This window comes from Vitis vinifera, chromosome 16, assembly GCF_030704535.1.
Source record: "Vitis vinifera cultivar Pinot Noir 40024 chromosome 16, ASM3070453v1".
Lineage (NCBI taxonomy): Eukaryota > Viridiplantae > Streptophyta > Magnoliopsida > Vitales > Vitaceae > Vitis > Vitis vinifera.
Window position 1 is genome coordinate 24,298,385 of NC_081820.1, and position 18,931 is coordinate 24,317,315.

Genomic DNA, 18,931 nt, shown 5'->3' on the forward strand with positions numbered 1-18,931 from the left:
GATTACCCTACTTAAGGGATGGCTAATATAGGAATTATTTGCTAAGGATGGCAACAAGATAGATTTTGGATAGATTACCTCGATCTTGATCTCATCCCATTTATATAAATTAATTCTAATATTTGTCTCAATAAAAATTTAAATGGTGGGTAAGGAAAGACGATACTCAGACCCTTCCAAGTGGCAAAAAAAATCTCAAATTGACTCTTGACTTGTTTGTATTAATTTCAAAACTGTCTCATTAGGAGGGGTGAGACAAGTGAAAAAAAAAAAAAAAACCTTATCTCATTGTCATCCTTAAATTTTTTTAACATTTGATTATGAAGTTTTCTATTCTTAAACTTTGGAACAAGAGGGCTCAATTTGTGGAGGATGTAACCCTTCATTATGGCTGACAATAATGATTAAATGGGATATAACATACGCCTAATCATTGTTGGTCAACATATTTTTTGGGTATTTATTTAAATTTATTAACAAAATTTCCACCGTTAGCCAAGTGTCATAAGAATTTGTCTAAGTGCCGCACGAGCTTAGGAAAAAAAAACTAAATCCGTGACACAAGACTACTTATAAAATCATGATTTTACTTGTAGGTTCGAACAAAAGTTAAAAAAATAAAAAATTAGGAAACAATCCTAAAACGTGCAAAAATCCAGTTCATTTGACAAAAATGATCAAACCGTTCTTAAAATTTTTAATCTCAAAGTAGGTTTAAATAATTCGGTGATCATCTCAATTTCATCACTGGGTTATAATATAGAATGGGCTACAATGGCATGACCTGTAGCTTCTTGTAAATTACAATTATATTATTTGAGTCTTTTTACACACAATGTCTAATAATGGGCTTCTTGGGTTTGTGCCAATTGCTATTAAACAAAATCAAAAACAGCCAATCCAAACCATCCCATTTTCTGGTTTTATTAGTTCCATTCTAGATATATAAAATCCGATGAGACTGATAGAGTTTTGATTTTAATACTCACAATTGAACCAAACACACAGTGCACACTCAGGGGCAACTGTCCAAATTTTAACTCCTATTTGGCATATGAATACTAGAAAACTTGTCTTTCTTATAGAAAACCTGGCAAATGCTTCGGTTAGAATAGAAAAGAAACATCAGAAAATCCCCCGGTGTGATTGTATACTCTCTGCACAAGGATTCCAAGGGGAAAAAAGGGTAAAAAGAAGCCAGATTTGGGTCATATTTCGTAGTTCACAAAAGATTAAAATTACCCATACAAACAATATAAAGGCTGAGATTTTGTTTTTTCTTCTTTTCAACTGAGGGCATGTTCTGGACCTTTCTTTTTTGTCCATTTTAGGATTGACGAGAGGGATATCAAACTTCATTCATACATAGAACTGAAAAACAGAAGTATTAGAAGGGAAAAGGGTCTGCCCCCACACATAAAACAGCATTCCTAACCCATGGCATACTTCTGGGTCCAGCTCCTTGCAGTTGTCTCATACTTGCTTCGGTCCGTCTTGTACATGTGAGCAATCTCTGGCACCAGCGGATCATCAGGGTTCGGATCCGTCAACAGAGAACAGATTGAAAGCAACACCTGAAATTGCAAACAACCACCATTTTTTACACATCAGGAAATGAAAACATGCAACTTAGTAAAACTGTTTAACTGGGCCAAAAGGGAGTTCTTTTTTGGGTGCAAAAAAAAATTTTACAACTAATTATTTGGTTGATTGAACTTCTATAGGAAAGAGAAAGTGTAATAAGTGATCTCCCAAGTTTCCAAATTGATTATGCAATGATAATTTTTCAAAGATGGCTAATTATGATGATTTTGCAAAGTAAGAAAATGCAGGTAATGAACTAGAACCTTGGAAATAGTTAGGGCAGGGCTCCACTGCTCCTTCAATATATCGAGACAAATGCTCCCATTGCTGTTAATATTTGGGTGGAACACCTTTGTCCTGAATGCCACCTACAAGATCCATCACCATCAGTGTTAGAAGCGGAGAGACGACTGATCCTAAGAATGATCCTCAACAACGAAAGCACAACAAATACTTAAGAACAAAATTCAAACCCCCCCCCCCCCCCCCCCCCTGCATACGAAAGCCAAAATTCTAATCCAACCAGTGTGGGGTGGGGTGGGGGAGCTGGGGGGAGATTCTGGGTCATGAGAAAGAGAAGGAATGCAGTAGAGCAAAATTCAAATACTTAAGAACAAAATTCAAAATCCCCCCTGCATACAAAAGCCAAAATTCTAATCCAACCAGTGGGGGGGAAGCTGGGGGGAGATTCTGGGTCATGAGAAAGAGAAGGACTGCAGGAGTAGAGCAGCTCCAATTCACTGAAAAGATAATCACCATATGAATCTATTTTTTTGGGTCCCTACTGGTGGAACACCTCCCCCAGTCCCATCCCAACCCTCTACCAGTTAACCCCAGCCTTATAGGCTACTCTAACCATGTGAATCTATTTTTTGTTTATATTGAGCAAAAAATAACTTCTTCACCAAATAAATAAATAAATAAAACATACTTTTGACTGCATCACAAATCCCTCAATGAGGAGGGGCCAATACATAACAGTGGGATAAAATTAGCCCCATGTCTGTGTATAACACAGCTGAACCAATAAATAGGCCAGGCATTACAGAATAAATGGACCATAGTAGAGAACACTGATGTTCAAAACACACTCCAACTTCAAACTATACCAGTGTTAAAGGTAAAAGTATCAGAATTAAAGAGAAAAAAATAGCAAACAAGAAAAAAAATGAAGTGCACACTCGATAATTACAGATCTTGATTAACTTTAAACTGTAAACAGTTAAAGAGTGGATGGGGTACCTTAGGTGGCTTAAATGGATAATCTGGAGGGAAATGGATAGTTACTAGAAAAACACCCCCAGCATAAGGACTATCTGGGGGGCCCATAATCGTGGCTTGCCAGTGAAACATGTCTTCAGCAACTGGGCCTAAAACATACACAAAATCAACAATGTTAGAAAACAACGACAAGAGTGGCACAGACAATGAAGATTTTCTTGTATCAGGATTTGTAACACATTAGTTAAGGATAGAGAAATTAGCTAATTTTACGAAACACACAAAATAAATAACTTAGCCTGGAAAGAAAGATAACAAAGATAACATTTATATTCCCAATATAAACAAGAAACAGAAAAAGAGAAAAAAAATCAGAAACAAGCATAATTCAACGATATAAATGGTTCCATTAAGATTTCCTTCCATGTTAGTATTGAGAAGAGAACAGAGGAATGGAATTTTCAAAAAACTTTATAGCAGTGCAAAGCAATATGTTTTTTTTTTTTTGATAAGTAAGTGCAAAGCAATATGTTTTAAAAACTAGTACTGCCCCTTCACCAATTGATGACCCCAAATCCAGGCAAACATTAAAATCATTTACAACATGGAGGAATTTCAAACAAAAGGTTATCAACAATCACATTCCATATCACTAATTACTATGCCTTGACTAAATAATGCATAAACAAGCATTAAGAACAGCCAATGAATGGTTGGATCTGAATTTAGTATGTAGAACAGTATTTCCCCCAAATCAAAATATCGATTAACCAAAGGAGTCAACCAATACCAACCCATTTGCAACATCATGGCTCTTACTCCCCACCTTTTCAAGCCAAAATTTTTCTTATTCGAGTGTTGGGTAACAGATGAATTTAACGCAAACCACCAACCACCATCACATCTTTGGCTTCCAACAGAAAAGTAAAAACAAATGTGATGCTAACTGGATTTTCATGCAATTAGATAAATGGCTAAATATTCAAACTTCTATAATAACAAACAGCTCCGATGTCATCTAAAATAAGAGTCCTGAAACTGTTGAAAGAAAAACTACAGAGTAAACATGGCACAGGATCATGCAGGCTTCACAGGCCAAAAAGGTTAGGATTCCCATCATATTTGAAGACTATATGATACATAGTTCCTACATATGGCATGTATTCTCTAGCGGTCAAAGAGAAGTAATTCCCTTTTCTTTGGATGAGCAATGATAATATTATATAATAAATATAAACAAGCATCAAAAAACACTGCACCAAGGTACACAGGACATATAGAATGAGTGCTAAAGGATGAACATAAACACCCTCCCCTAGCAAGAATCCAATCAATCAACAAAATCTATTAAAGACATAGAACTTCATCTATGTACAACTTTACTCACAACAAAAGATTACTAAAGAATTGGTCTTTTAGAGCATTCACTAACTGTTCATCATTCTCAAAACACCTATGATTCTGGCCTTTCCAAACCTTTTGGCGTCTTCTCCCCACAAATAAACCATGTCAACCTAAAAGGATTTCTCTGAATGTGGTGAAAATAACCCAAGAAGCACTAAACAGGGAGAAGAAGAACTGCCATAGATCCCTTGTCATGGTCAATGATTAAAAAAAATATCACTGAAATTCGATGAAAAATCAAGGAAATATCAGTATATTGGGATCCACATATATGATATATAGCATGGAAAGACTGACCAGCCAAATATTGCAGATTTCTTTTAGATTTTATTGGTTTCGATTTCTCGGCAATTTCATTACCATTTTCACTATTTTTTTTTACGATTTTGACCAGTCAACACAGGTTAAATCTGTTGACTTTTTAATTCGATGAAAAATCAAGGAAATATCAGTATATTGGAATCCACAAATCTGATATATAGCATGGAAAGACTGACCAGCAAAATATTGCAGATTTCTTTTAGATTTTATTGGTTTCGATTTCTCTGCAATTTCATTGCCATTTTCACTATTTTTTGACGATTTTGACCAGTCAACACAGGTTAAATCTGTTGACCTTTTAAAATTAAAATGGCAGAACAAGGCTGCAACTCAAAATCATGCCTTCACTACAAAATGGCAGGTAGCAAACCCCCTGAGCAGCTTTGCCCTTAAGGATATATGTGCATAAAATACATATAAACAAATATTAAAATAAAATTTCAATAAGTAAATTAATTTAAATTATCTTATTTCAAATTCCATTTAACATATTACTGAAGTTATAAAAATCATCACAATAATCTTCTTAATTAGTTTCTCTATATTTCATATAAAAATTAAACACAAAAGAAAAACAACATCGAAATAAAATTATAAATTTTTTAAATAAAAAAATCATACACTTATCATCATTTCACTTATATCTTGAATACATCTAAACTAGATAGATCATCATTTTAGCATAAAATGTGTTTTCAAGTTATTACTATCGAATGCCACAAATTTTATCATATATAAATTGTTTTCTTCAATAAAAGAACTCAATATGTGTAATATTGCTTGCTTGTCATTTTGTTGAAGTTTTACTAATATTTCTACAAGTTTTGATCAATTTCCATTCCACCAATTTTTTTTTGTCTAAATTTTAGTTTGATATTTCCCGATATTTCAATAAAATTCAACCATTAATTTTCCTTAATTTCCGATATCGTGATCCTTGATCATGGTATAGTACAATAAAATGTGATCAACAAATTCTTCATCTACTTTGTAGAGGAAGCATCTATTAGCCAACATCCACCAACTTTTATAAAGCTAATCACGAGTCAAGAACCTTCCTCAACAAGCTTTCCATGCAAAAAAACTTATTTTTTCATGGAACCCATAAATTCCAAATGATCCTTGTTGGAAAAGAGCCTTTAGCCAACATCCACCAACTTTTATAAAGCTAATCACGAGTCAAGAACCTTCCTCAACAAGCTTTCCATGCAAAAAAACTTATTTTTTCATGGAACCCATAAATTCCAAATGATCCTTGTTGGAAAAGAGCCTGAACTCCTCAACTCCACCACGGAATAAAGACACTTCACAGAGAAGGAATTATTCCTCAAGTCCATCCACATTGCCCTATCCACCTCATAATTCATCACCTTGCTCTACTGTCTAGAAAACAGATGCACTACGTCATCCATCTCCCAATCATTTAGATTCTTACAAAAAAAGGGTTCCAATGGCCCCTCTCGCAGTAAAATGTGATCAATAAATTCTTCATCTACTTTGTACAAGAAGCATCTAATAGCCAACATCCACCACCTTTTTTGAAGTTTGTCATGAGTCAAGATCTTTCCTCAACAAGCTTTCCACGCAAAAAACTTTTTTTTTTCATGGAACCTGTAAATTCTAAATGATCCTTGTTGGAAAAGAGCCCAAACTCCTCAACTCTAGAGCAGAATAAAGAGACTTCACAAAGAAGAAATCATTCCTCAAGTCTGCCCACATTGTCCTGTCCTCCTCATAAAACAGATGTATCATCCATCTCCCAATCATTTAGATTCCTAGAAAAAGAAGGGTTCCAATGGCCCAAGTCTGCCCACATTGTCCTGTCCTCCTCATAAAACAGATGTATCATCCATCTCCCAATCATTTAGATTCCTAGAAAAAGAAGGGTTCCAATGGCCCCTTTTGCTAGCCTGATCCCACAACTCTAACACCCAAAGCATATATTGATGAGGCTAAATTAAACAAAGCTAGAAAATAAATGCACAAGGGCTCATCCCCACACCACATATCCTTTCAAAACTTCACCCTCCACTCATTCCCTTCAAAGAAATAAATTATACTACTAATGGAGTCTCAATCCTTCCAGATTTCATGCATTCATCTCCAAAATGTTTTGATAAAGAATGTGTCTCCAAAGGCCCTTTAAAACGTTTAAGTACCCTCATCAGCAACAAGAAGTATGTAGGAATCTTTATGTAGTAGTTCCAACAAGCCTCCTATAAAAATAATGCATCCATAAAGGTAACTGCAACAAAGAAATAGAAATAGATGGTCTTTAAGTATAAAATAAGTTCCCAAATATAGGTTCTTAATTTGCTCCTTTGTCAAATGGATATTTCAAATGAGTAAAGCACCCATGTTTGACATACCCTGTTACATAAGCATTTCATTTTACCTAAGAAAATTTAAGAATATAAGAATAAGACATTGTGAAGATTTTTTTTGTGTCTCATTGCCCCACCCCCCACCCCCAAACAACAAACCCACACACACACACACACGAACGATAATAGTAAATGGCAGACACACATCCACAACCAAAGTGCGAGACACCTAGACACACAGCTGCACCTCACACGCTTAATGCGCGTCTCACCGGCCATGCATGCACAAAGCTAGGGGAAATAATACAAAAGTTGATTTGACTGAAAACAGCTAAACTGAAAGTATAGGACAAAATCATAAAAATAACATAAAACATACTAAACCAAACTATGACCTACATCTCCACGATAAAAAACAAACTATAAAATACACAAATCTTATTTACATGACAACAACTGGCCTTTTCCAAGGGCAAAACCTTTGTTGCCTCTCACTTGACAACCAAAAATCTTGTTAATTTTTCCAACAATTTCAAATCATTTTTTTTTCAGCTCTTTAATATCAATCCAAAAAGAAAATCATCATCCATACCAAAATAAATGAATGAATAAACATTGCAAAGCTGAATCATGATCAAAACTTCCTCAATGGAAACAACTACTAGGGCCTTAAAATATTGTTATATACATGATACACATTATTTAAAAAATAAAATCAACAATTAAAAAATGGAAAACAAAAATTGTAATTTACAAAGCCCAGTCACAAACGAAAGGTCACTACCTCAAAGGAAACAATTATTAGGGGCTTCAAACATGATCAGAGGCATAACATACGTGATTACATAATAATATGTTGAAAAAAACGAGAAAAGAAAGAAATTTGAAAATTTTTGTATTTCAAAGCTGAATCCCAAACAAAAGTTGACATCTTCAACGTAAACACCAAGTAGGGGCTGATATATTATCAATCACATACATGCATATGATTGAAAAAAAGAAACCACCAGAATAATACAAAAATAATGATAATAAAAGTAAAATTTCATAATAGATGAAGCAAACAAACTAAAATGCATCGAAAAATAAAAAGAAAAATAAAAGGAAATTTTTGAGAAAATGCGATACCAGCACTGCAAGATGTGGGAGGATCCTTCTGCAGATCCTTGAGTTCCTTCAAGATCCGCTTTGAAGCCATCGAGAAACCTGGTTCCAGCGGCCAGATCGCTTCAGATCAGACTCATCACAACAGAAACAACACAAGGAACCAAACACAACAACGCATATGCAAAAACAAATACACAGATTCGAAGGGAGAAAAAGAGATGCGAGGAAATCTTACCGAATAAAATTTGGATCCTCCTCTTCTGTGGTTTGTTTTTCCTAGGGGAGGGTGTTTGGGAGAAAGGAAAAGAAAATGGAGACGGGAATGGGGATTCTGTGCGGTGGTAACTTTTATAAAGGCCTGGTGTGGCGCTGGAGAATGCTTGTAATCGACTCTCTCATTGGTTATTCCCTTTCGTGTGGGCCCCAATTGACGTTTTCTGTGGGGCAAATGATTTTCGCCGAAAGGGATCAAAAGGTAATTTAATTTATCAACTCTGGGCGCAATTATGAGGGAGGGGGACGGAGACGATGCTTCCAAACGACGTCGTTTTCTTTGGATCTAGTCAGTTTTGCTTTAGTCCGGTGGAATCGTTGTTGGCTTTGCCACGGAGACGCGTTGTCGCCTCGTCAACTGGTCAACTTATTATTAGGATAATTATTTTTTTTTAAATTAAAATGATTAGCTTAAATCGCAAGTTATTCTCAATTCTTAATAATAAATTCGAGGAATCTACGGTTTGTGGTATATAGAAATTGAGGGCTTAGATTCTCCGCTCCTTCCTCTCTTCCACAAATCTGACTCATATCATTTAATTTAAATATTTTTAAATAAATAATAATAATAATAATAATTTTTATATAAAATATAAAAATTCAAATCTTCATTCAAAATTTAAAATTTTAAAATATTAAAATATTAAAGGCTTTTATTATCTTGTATTTTAAAATTTTTCAGGATTATATAATTTTATTGTCCTATACCATTAAAAAATCAAAAATTTGAAAATTAAATTATAACTTATTTGACAATTATTTTTTACAACAGTTTTGAAAAATAAATTTTTTAAAACCTTTTTTTTTTATATTCTATAAAATAAAAATTTGTTTGAAAATCTGAAATATTTTTAACCTATTATAAATATCTTTCAAAAATCATTTTTATATCTAATATTTTATTTTTAATAATTTCATATCTTTGTAAAATTATTTCTTAAAACAATCCAAAACAAATGAAAATAAAAAAAATAATTAAAATATATTATTTTGAAATATATTATTTTATATTCTTAATATCAAAAAATAAAAAATAGTTTTTAATTGTCAAATGTGTTTTTTATATTTTTTTGTTTTGAAAAATATAAAATTGTTCTTGAAAATAGTTTCAAACATGTCCTAAATTAATCGATCAAAAACATTTTTGTCCCTTTATTTAATTATCTCGTACTATTTTATTTTTTTATTTTTAAAAAATAGTAAATGTATAATAAGTACATATAAATACACTAAAAATATCTTTTACTTTATAATTTTGAAAATTTTAAAATATTTGAAGAAAATTCACTATAATAGGAAATAATTTTCAAAAACTATTTCCTAAGTGGAATACCAATAAAAAAATTAAATAATTTGTTTTAAATTTAAAAATGAATTATTCCTTGTTGGTTCTCTCTTAAAAAGGGAAAAAATAAAAAATGGTTTGTGCATTATCATTATAATTTTTGCAATTTCTTTTCTTTTCTTTTCTTTTTTAGTACAAGTCATGGTCCAGAAAGGAAAAAGTACCAAATTCTATGGCGGTGGAGTGGGGCTGCTGCTGCCTTTAGGAGAATAATTCAATGGTCCAAAGGTGGAGAATAAAATGTCGTTATTTATGAACATTTGTTTCACGATTTTGCCATCTACCATTTTTCCAAAGTTGGACTAAAAAGATACGAAAAATGTGATTCCCAAATTCTAATCCACAGAGATTAAAATTCTAGGAAGAACGAGTCACGTTTCTCGTACGTGACTGTTTTTGTTTTTTTTTTTTTACTCACAAGGTAAGGCGCAAGGCAAAATTATACTTGTCGGATAAAATAATAAATATAGAAATTGAAATTCTATAAAGAATGAGGCATGTTTCTTAGGATTAAGGTTTATTTTGAAGAATTAATTCGTTTTTATTTTTAAATATTTACTTTAATTAGAATTTAAGAAAAATAATAAATGTAGAAATTAAAATTCTATAAATAATGAGTCACGTTTCTTTGAATGGAAGTTTCTTTTATTGGAATTCAACATATAAATTCGATTTTATAAAAGATAAATTTTAATTAGTTATCTAAAAATAATTAATATTTCATATACTTTTTAATTAAAAGTACTGTATTTGATCGTTCAAGTACTATATTTTAATGATATAGGTATTACTTTTTATCATCTTCGGTATTACTTTTGACTCATGAATATATAAAACTTGGGTTTTTAAATGATTTATATTTTGTGATTATTTTTAGATGGTTGTATTGAAACACGTTTTTTCCTTTTTCTCGTCTTTTATTTTATTTCCTTTTGCATTTTTCTTAAGGCTATGTTTGATTTCTTCAAGTTTTGAATGAAAAAAAATAAAAAATATATTCAAAATTAATAATTTATTTTTATATGTTTATTTAAACCCATTCCACTTAATTTCATTTACCATATAAAAATTGAATAATTTTAAAATATGTAAATTTATAATTAATTTAAATTTTTTTTAAAAAAATTTTATAGTGAAACTAAATATGAGAAAATTATTGTTTTTTATATTTTTTTATTTTCTTGGCACTTTTCCGAACTAAACATAACCTAAATGTATATATTATTTTATTAAAATAAAATTTTATTGAATATAAAAGAAAATCAAAATAGAGTTATGTATATATTAATATGCATCCTCGTGTTGATGAGACATTCTCTTGCGGGAATGGCACGTGTAAGGCAGGTCGTCATAATTGGTATATGCATTTATGTAATTTTCATATTAAATATATATTTTCTTAAATCAAATGATTTTAACAAAATTAGATGAATAGATATAAAAACTTTTTTGGTTAATCAGAAATCAATCCATCATCGTTGTTGTTCCAAATTTATAGTTTTAACTTATACTTTTATCTCATTATTAAAACAAGATATTGTTTTAAAGTCAAATAAGCATTTAATTGGCGTACAAATAAGGCTAATCAAGCCTTTAGTCAATAAACCATATACTATTTCTGATGATTAGTAATGTCATCCACAGTTGTTAGATTAAATATAAACATGTCACATGTCACAAGAGCTGTGGCATTTTGGTACCAATGTGAATAATAATAATAATAATAATATTCTATTCTAATCATATGATACAAAAATTGGCATGCCACATGCAGGTGCAATAAATATTATAGTGAATTATTTATTGCAAATTTGTAGAATTTATTGAGGATAGAAAAAAAAAGTTATGAAAAATGATTTTTTTAAAAAATTGAAGAAAATAGAATATAATTAAAAATATTTAAAAATTTATATGCTTTTAAATTATTTCATTTTTAAATAAATAGTTAAAATAAGTTAAATAAATTTAAAATAATATATAAAAATGATTTATTAATTTAAAATTTATGTTTGGTTGTTGAAAAAATTAAGAGAAAATGTAAGGGGAAAAAAAGAAAGAAAAAATAGAAAGAAATAAAAAATGAAAAAAAATAAAAAATTTTTAAAGCTATTGAATTATTTTTATTTATTATTTTAAATTGTTTACTTATTTTAATTTTTTAATTTAAAATTTAAATAATTTTAAAATATATAAGTGTTTTAGAAAATCAATTTTCTTAATATATTTTTTTAATACTTTCTAAAAATCAAATGCAACCTAAATCTATTTTTTTTCCCTTTTTGTTTAGTTTTTGAAAAATTTAAAGGAAAAAAATATGAAAAAAATAAAAATAGATTCAAAATAAAAAAAATTATTTTTATATATTTATTTAAATTCATTTTATTATATTATATAATGATTAAGTAATTTTAAATTACATAAATTTCAAATTAATTTTAATTATTTTTATTTTTTACTTTTTGTATTTGTCATTGTGAAATTTCATTAATTTTTTTCTTTAATACTTTTCAAACGTAATAAATGTATAAATAATTTATTAATTTTAAATATTTTTTTTATTTTTTTTATCTTTCTTTTTATTTTGTATCTCTTATATATTTTTCTCAAAATTTTTTAATATCAAACATAGCATTAAAATTAATTATTTACATTATTATTAGAAATATTTTGACATATAATTCTCATAATAAAATCAAGAAAAATGATACAAAAATTGAAAATTATTAAAAAATTATTTATTAATAATTATCAAATAAATAAAATTCCAATTTATTGAGATTCCAACCCAAATCATTGCATTAATTTCCTCGTCCTCTTCTTCTTTCATCCTCATTTTTTTTTTCCTTCAAATTATTATTATTTTTTTATTCGAATAATTTAGCAGACGATTTATCGACTGCTCTTGGCCTTGACTTCAAATCCTCTGAAATGGCTCAGAAATCAGAGGCCCACTTCGCGAAGATGGAACGGCTCAGATCGCACCGTCGTGTCCAAATCGAAGATTCCAAACCCACTCGCTACGACGACGACGACGACGAAGAAGAACCAAGTTCACGCGGTTCAATCAAACTGAGGCCGTCGGAGAAGAACGTAACTGAAGATCAAGAGCCGTTCATGGGCGTCAAGGTCCGGAGAAGAGCTTCGCTGCATCGCGATTACAAGGGGGATTATCTCGATGTGCCTTCTCAGCCATTCCTCATGAAGCTTTTAGGGAAACAAGGTGAGCGGTGTTTGATTTGATTTGATTGATTTTGTGTTGGTTTGGTTTTATCTCGATTTGGTGGTGGAGGGAATGCGGGAAAGGGAGGGAATTGAAGTTTTGATTTTGGGGGTGGGTTGGGCACTGGTAAAACTAATAATTCTCACTCGATGATGATGGGAGTTAATAATGGTTCAATTTGATTCTGTTTTGGTTTGATTTTAGCTCAGTTTGATGGGCTAGAATGCAGGGAAAGAAATGGAATCGATGTTTTGGTTTTGGGTTTTTCGTGGGTTATTAACTGGTAAAAAATGATTCTTAGTTGATGATGAAATTTAATAATGGTTGATTTGATCTCGTCTTGTTTTAACTTTACCTCACCTCTGGTGTGTGAGAAAATGATGGAAAAGATTGAAATGGAAGCATTACTTTTGGTGTTTTTTTTTTCCTTTTTTTTGTGGTCTGGAAATGGTAGAACAATGATTCTCACTCAGTTGATGCTGAAATTGATAATTGCTCTTCGATTTTTGTTTAATTTTACCTCAGTTTGATGGGCAATAAAATGGGGAAAATAAATTAAATCGAAGTTTCACTTAATTGATGCTGAAATTGAGTTGATTTGTTTTTAACTCTTCTCTTGAAACTGTGACTAAATTGGGAATTTGATGACCGGGCATTGTGTTTTCAACCTTTGGTTGTTGTAGTCACTGGAGCCACTTTGTTATTTTGTGAGTCTACAGTGAAGTAGTTTTGGTTGTAGGAAGACACACTAAAAGAATGAAATCAAAGTTCAGTAGGGTTCAGATTACTTTGCATATGTTTAATTTTTTGGGACAAAATTGGGTTTTTGATGATTTGTTATTGATCAGTGGAGTTTTTTATGGCTTTGGATTCTGGATAGCTTTTTAATATTTTGGTTACTAAATATGTTTTGCTTGGTTGCTGAGAAAATTTAGGAAAACAAATGCAATTCGAATTTGAAACTTGGACCTTTGACTGTCTGGGAGTGGAGGAAAGAAAAACCCTCATGCAACTGTGATTGATTATAGAACCGTTTAGCTTACTTGAGTGAGGTTTTCATTTTTCTTTTACTCCTATTAGCAACTAAAAGAAGGGTTTGGGAATTAGTGTGAAGTCATAACAAGGTAGCCATACTGGAAGATGCAGCTAGATTATTTCCTTTTCAGGGAGAGCTAATGCGGCAATCCCATAGAAAGACATCACGATCCACTGAGCAGTCATTTGGGCCTTAGCCGGTGATCCAAGGCTGTTTCCCCCCCATATATGGTCTTACAACTTTGCGGAGACCTCAGAATAAAAATGTTTTGAACCCTTTCCTTAAAATTTAAAGTGTATGATAAGCATTGGAAATTATAAATTTTAAGCTTGTATTATTGTGAAATGCATTTGCTTCATGTGAGTTGTATCTCATTAATAAGGGAATGCCATGGAAATTAATAAATCTTATTGTGTTTTAGGTTGTACTCAAGATGAGTCTGTTGCATTCCTCATAATATGTGATTCTGTTTACTGCATGCAAATGCACATAGACGAACTTTGCTGAAACATTTATGAAAACAATCCAAGAAAATATTCAATAACTTTTTTTTTGATGGGCAAAGGCTAAATATTTATTAAGAAAAAGATTCAATACATTGATTGAAAGTATATGTATGAAATGGTGGTTGTGGATTCTTTCAGCATTTAAAAGTTGTCTCTGGCGCAGGTTTTAAGTTTTAACTCCGTGTTTTATGTTTTGACTTTTGTCACCTAAAAATTGATCTAAATCATGAAACACAAATTGAAGGTTGGTGAACATGACTCACTCATTTCCTCAGTAGTAACACTTTTTTTGTTTATAGTAAATTATTTGATATTAGTATAAAAAGGCCTGTAACGAAAGGGGTTGCAACCCTAGTACATAGGAAGTGTGGAGAATCATTCAGAAGCAGATGAACAAAGAAAAGAGGATATTGTAGGTATAAAAAGAAAAATACAAATTTACAACCCCCAAAGGACCCTTTGATGAAGCAAATAGAGATTTTAAGAAACATATTTGTTACTTCTGAATGAGAATAGTGTGAACCATTGAAAGTTCTTCAATTCTCAAGCAAGCGTGATGGCCTCACTCTCCATGCTTGCATTCTGGTCCTTTCCTATAAAGCTGCTGTGCTAACCAGGTAAAAATTCTATTGACAGGATGAGGTAACACCCAATGTACATCAAACAAGGTAAATCACAAAGGCAGACAAACTATACACATGGTCACAGTGGAGAATGGTATGTTTGATGGATTCCTTCATTCCTTAGACAAAAATGGTTAACCAGAGACTAGCCCTTCTCATGAATTGGTTGGACTAAAGATTGTCTTCCACAATGGTTCTGCATGAGGGATCCAATCCTGCAGTTGATGCTAGAACCCCACACCTCACTTCCTGAAGCTGGCTAAAATTCCCAAATTACTAGGATTTGTTGAACAGCTTCATAGAGATACAACATTTATTATCCTTCCTGTGTTGTAGATCAGGTAGCCAAACAAGGAGCAAAGCATTTATCCTCTATTTGAGATTTTATTCCCCCTTGAGTGTCGAATGTTTCCCTACTTTATGTATGTTGGTTTTTTCCTCATGAGGTTAGTCTAGTTGTTGTGGATCTGGTTACTTGGTTACTTTCTAACCAGCCTTTGTACATCTTTAAAGGATCGCTCATATTTCTTGTATTTATCAATTGATAGATGAAAAAAAAAAAAACAAACAAATACAACCTTTCTTACAGAACCACCACACCAACCTATCCTCCCTCCCCCTAAGGATTTACTCAGTTTCTGAGTAATTTTATGCTACATGATTGTAGCAGCCTTTGCAGTTGAGAGAAGTAATTGATATTCCAATGTTCCTGCCGTCTGCTGGTAATGCTGTAAGACTGAAAAACCTGGAGAAATTCCTAGCAAATGTATCTCCACTAGAAAAATGTGGAGGATTTTCTGGTGATATCGATCATCTTTGTTGACTTGGCCATTTTGATTTTAGATATTGATTTCACAGTAGCTTCAAGTGCATGTGTTGAAATATTATAAATGGGTCTGAGCAGGCAGATTTGTGGAATATGCCCCTGTAGGAATGTGAAAAACTCTTTACAACCTCCCAAAACACCATAAAATACTAAATTTCTGATAATAATGATTAACATGAGACAAGCAGGGTGTTTATTGTCCCTCTCTTAATTTTTGTTATCTAGGGAAATTCCCACATATTGATTGATAAGCCTTGCTATCATGGGCTTGCTGATAAATTTAAAATTTATGTATTTGAGCGCTGGAGGGTTTGACATTCCATAAAGCATCAGTTAGAGGGACTATATTATTTTCATGTCATCTTAGCTAGTGCTTGCTTTCTGTCATATTTGACAGAACGTGATTATTTAATACTCAACTATAATTTCTTCTTCGACAAACAATTGTTTTTCTACTCCATTTTTAGGGAAACGAAGTCTTAGAAAACGAGGCCATTTTTTTATATTCTTATGGAGGTTATGTTGTCTAGAATACTGCTACTGTGAACTATGTCTGACAGTTCTATTGACAAGTGGTAATAATGGAGGGTATTAAATCCTAGACAAGCAAATTACAGGAATTAAATATCCTTCTAGAAATATGAAGGACATCTAAAATATTTCTCCCAAACTGTATCTGATGCTCAGCTGGAGCTCTTTTTTGTGTAGTGGATTAGATTAGAGTCGGTTGATAAATGCATAATCCTAGCCCTACTACTATTCAGTGGTATCTACTGGTATTAGTAGGAGACTACTGTCTATCAGAATCATATCATTAATTTATTAGCCTGTTGTTAAATTCTTAAGACTTTGCTCTCCATGTCTACAGGTGACAGGCAAGTTCTCTTTGCAGATAAAGCTTTGAAGTTCACTGGTTCAGGAAAGATGAAACGGCGTACCCTCTTGATCACTGACTTCGCCATTTACATCATTGACTCAGAGACCGATATGCTTAAACGGAGGATATCACTTGCAGCTGTTGAAAAAATTTGTTTGAGTGAACTAAGTGATAACTTCTTTGCAATTATTATTCCAACTGAGTACGACTTGCTGATGGCCAGTACTCGAAAGACCGAGATTGTTACTGTGTTGGTTGATGCTACCAAGAATATGTCTGACTATGAGCTTGAGGTGGTTTTCTCCAACAGGTAATACCTTTTATGTTGTCTTTTTTTTTTTTTTCTTTTATTATTTGTAATTTTTACCTTCCATGTTTCTTTCATAACACCATCATTATATCTGTAAGGACGTCTACTGCTGACTATGCAACTTGTTTGACCAAGTAATCAAAACTTGGTTGTCCCAAATTTAAAGCATCCAAACGGGAGTTTGAAGAAAATAAGCCTTGAAACCTTTGACTTGGGCAACTGGGTTTTTGGTGTAGTCCACCTACCAAGCAACACTACACCACTTGTGGGATCATGTGATTGAGAAGTTAGGCAGGCACATGTCAAGTCTATTGATTTTCATTAGCCTTTTGGTTGATTCATGGTTTAAAATTTAAACTTACCATGTGAATTTCTGCACTAACCTGTGGGATGTGATTGGTTCTCCAAAAGTACTAAGAAAAGAAAAAAGAATTGTTAATTCATGTTTGGTTGTTCTAGGAAAAAAATCAAATCAAATCAAATTAGTTAGAAACTTATTCATTTTCAAATTATTTAATTTTATATATAAAAATTAAAATAAGTGAAAGAAGTTTGAAGCATATAAAAATAATGTGTTGACTTTGAATTTTTTTTTTTTCCTTCTCTTTTTCTTTCCTTTTATTTTTCATCTTTTTTTTCTTTTCCTTGGATCTCCTCTCAAATTTTCTAAGAACTGAACATAGCCTTAAAGATATTGGGTGTCTTGGAGATTTACAGTTTAACCAGATGATACATTGAGAGGTGGGAATGTTAGTTTTGCCTCGGGATTTACTTTTATGGCTTCAATGCCTGTCAGAACAGTTAGAAGATTCATCCCATGCCTTCCAAGTTACCGTTTACAGCAATTTTTTTTGAGGATCATACCATTTTCAGTTGTAGTTGGTCTCCATTCTTCCCTTTGGAGGGTATTTTCAGCATAAGCACTTTTCTTTTGATTATCATGGCTGATACAGTCAACACTATGATGTATTTCTTTATCACATTCTATTGACTACAGCCAAAATTTCTTTAAAGACTGCTTCTATTGACTGCCAATTATCCCTCTTTTGTTGCAGATTTGAATATAATGCTGCCTCTGACCTGGTGAAGGAAGTTCAATTCGAAGAAGTTGAAGGTCTGTAACAATAGTACTTTCTTATACAAGATCTCCTCTCTGACAAAATTATTACTCAAATTCTCCACATATATGCTATATTTGATTCTAGGAAAGTACTAAGAAAAGAAAAAAAATGTTACGGAAAATTATTTTCTTGTGTTTAGTTTTATTACGAAAAATACAAAAGAAAATAAAATATAATTAAAATTAGTTAGAAACTTAATCATTTTAAAATTATTTTATCTTTATATAAAGGAGAAAAAAAATAAGTGAAATAAGTTTGAAGTAGCACATAAAATTAACTTATTGACTTTAAATTTATTATTTATTTATTTTTCTTTTTTTCCTCTTTATTTTCTTTCTCTTGCATTTCCTTCAAATTTTTCGGGAACCATGCATAGGTTTAGGTTAAGTAATACCAGTTTACTGTCCTGAAGTTTTCAATGTTTGTGAACAGGGGGTGTCAAAACAAGAATTTTGAGGAAGTGAGTTGCAGCTTTTCATTGTGATCATATGATTTCTACACACTTGCGGGGATTGGCACAATACTGATTATTTCATCTCTGCGATCAGGAGGTTCTATTCAGTGTACAACCCAACCCCACCTGAAATGTAGTTTATTGTTTCATTTATATTATTATTTTTTTGTGTGTAATTTTTCTACTCTGAACCAGTTTCATCTGGAAGCAGAACCTGTGATTACTGAGATCTTCAAAATCAATATGAAATTGTTTGTTATCTGCAGTCGTTGCCCATGATATCATTGAATGCTCGTTTCCTGATAACCCTCATGTAATCATGCCAGCAGAAGCGAAAACGGAAAGGGAAACCATTGTTCTTGGTAGAAGGTATGGTGGC

At 31.9% G+C, this 18,931-nt stretch overlaps 2 protein-coding genes across 2 annotated transcripts; one reads left to right on the plus strand and one right to left on the minus strand.

Annotated features, from left to right (window-relative positions):
• Positions 1-1,059: 1,059 nt before the first annotated feature.
• Positions 1,060-8,502, minus strand: LOC100248397 (ubiquitin-conjugating enzyme E2-17 kDa). The gene is made up of 5 exons (XM_002267117.4): positions 8,197-8,502; positions 7,983-8,060; positions 2,827-2,954; positions 1,848-1,952; positions 1,060-1,574 (listed from the first exon to the last, which is right to left on the minus strand). The coding sequence occupies exons 2-5, from the start codon at positions 8,050-8,052 to the stop codon at positions 1,431-1,433; spliced, it is 447 nt and encodes a 148-aa protein (XP_002267153.1). The 5' UTR covers positions 8,053-8,060; positions 8,197-8,502; the 3' UTR covers positions 1,060-1,430.
• Positions 8,503-12,350: 3,848 nt separating this feature from the next.
• LOC100243274 (uncharacterized) lies at positions 12,351-18,817 on the plus strand. Its single transcript, XM_002267246.5, has 4 exons — positions 12,351-12,799; positions 16,659-16,977; positions 18,033-18,091; positions 18,531-18,817. Exons 1-4 carry the CDS (start codon positions 12,508-12,510, stop codon positions 18,560-18,562), a joined length of 702 nt encoding a protein of 233 aa, XP_002267282.1. The 5' UTR covers positions 12,351-12,507; the 3' UTR covers positions 18,563-18,817.
• The last annotated feature ends 114 nt before the right edge of the window (positions 18,818-18,931 follow it).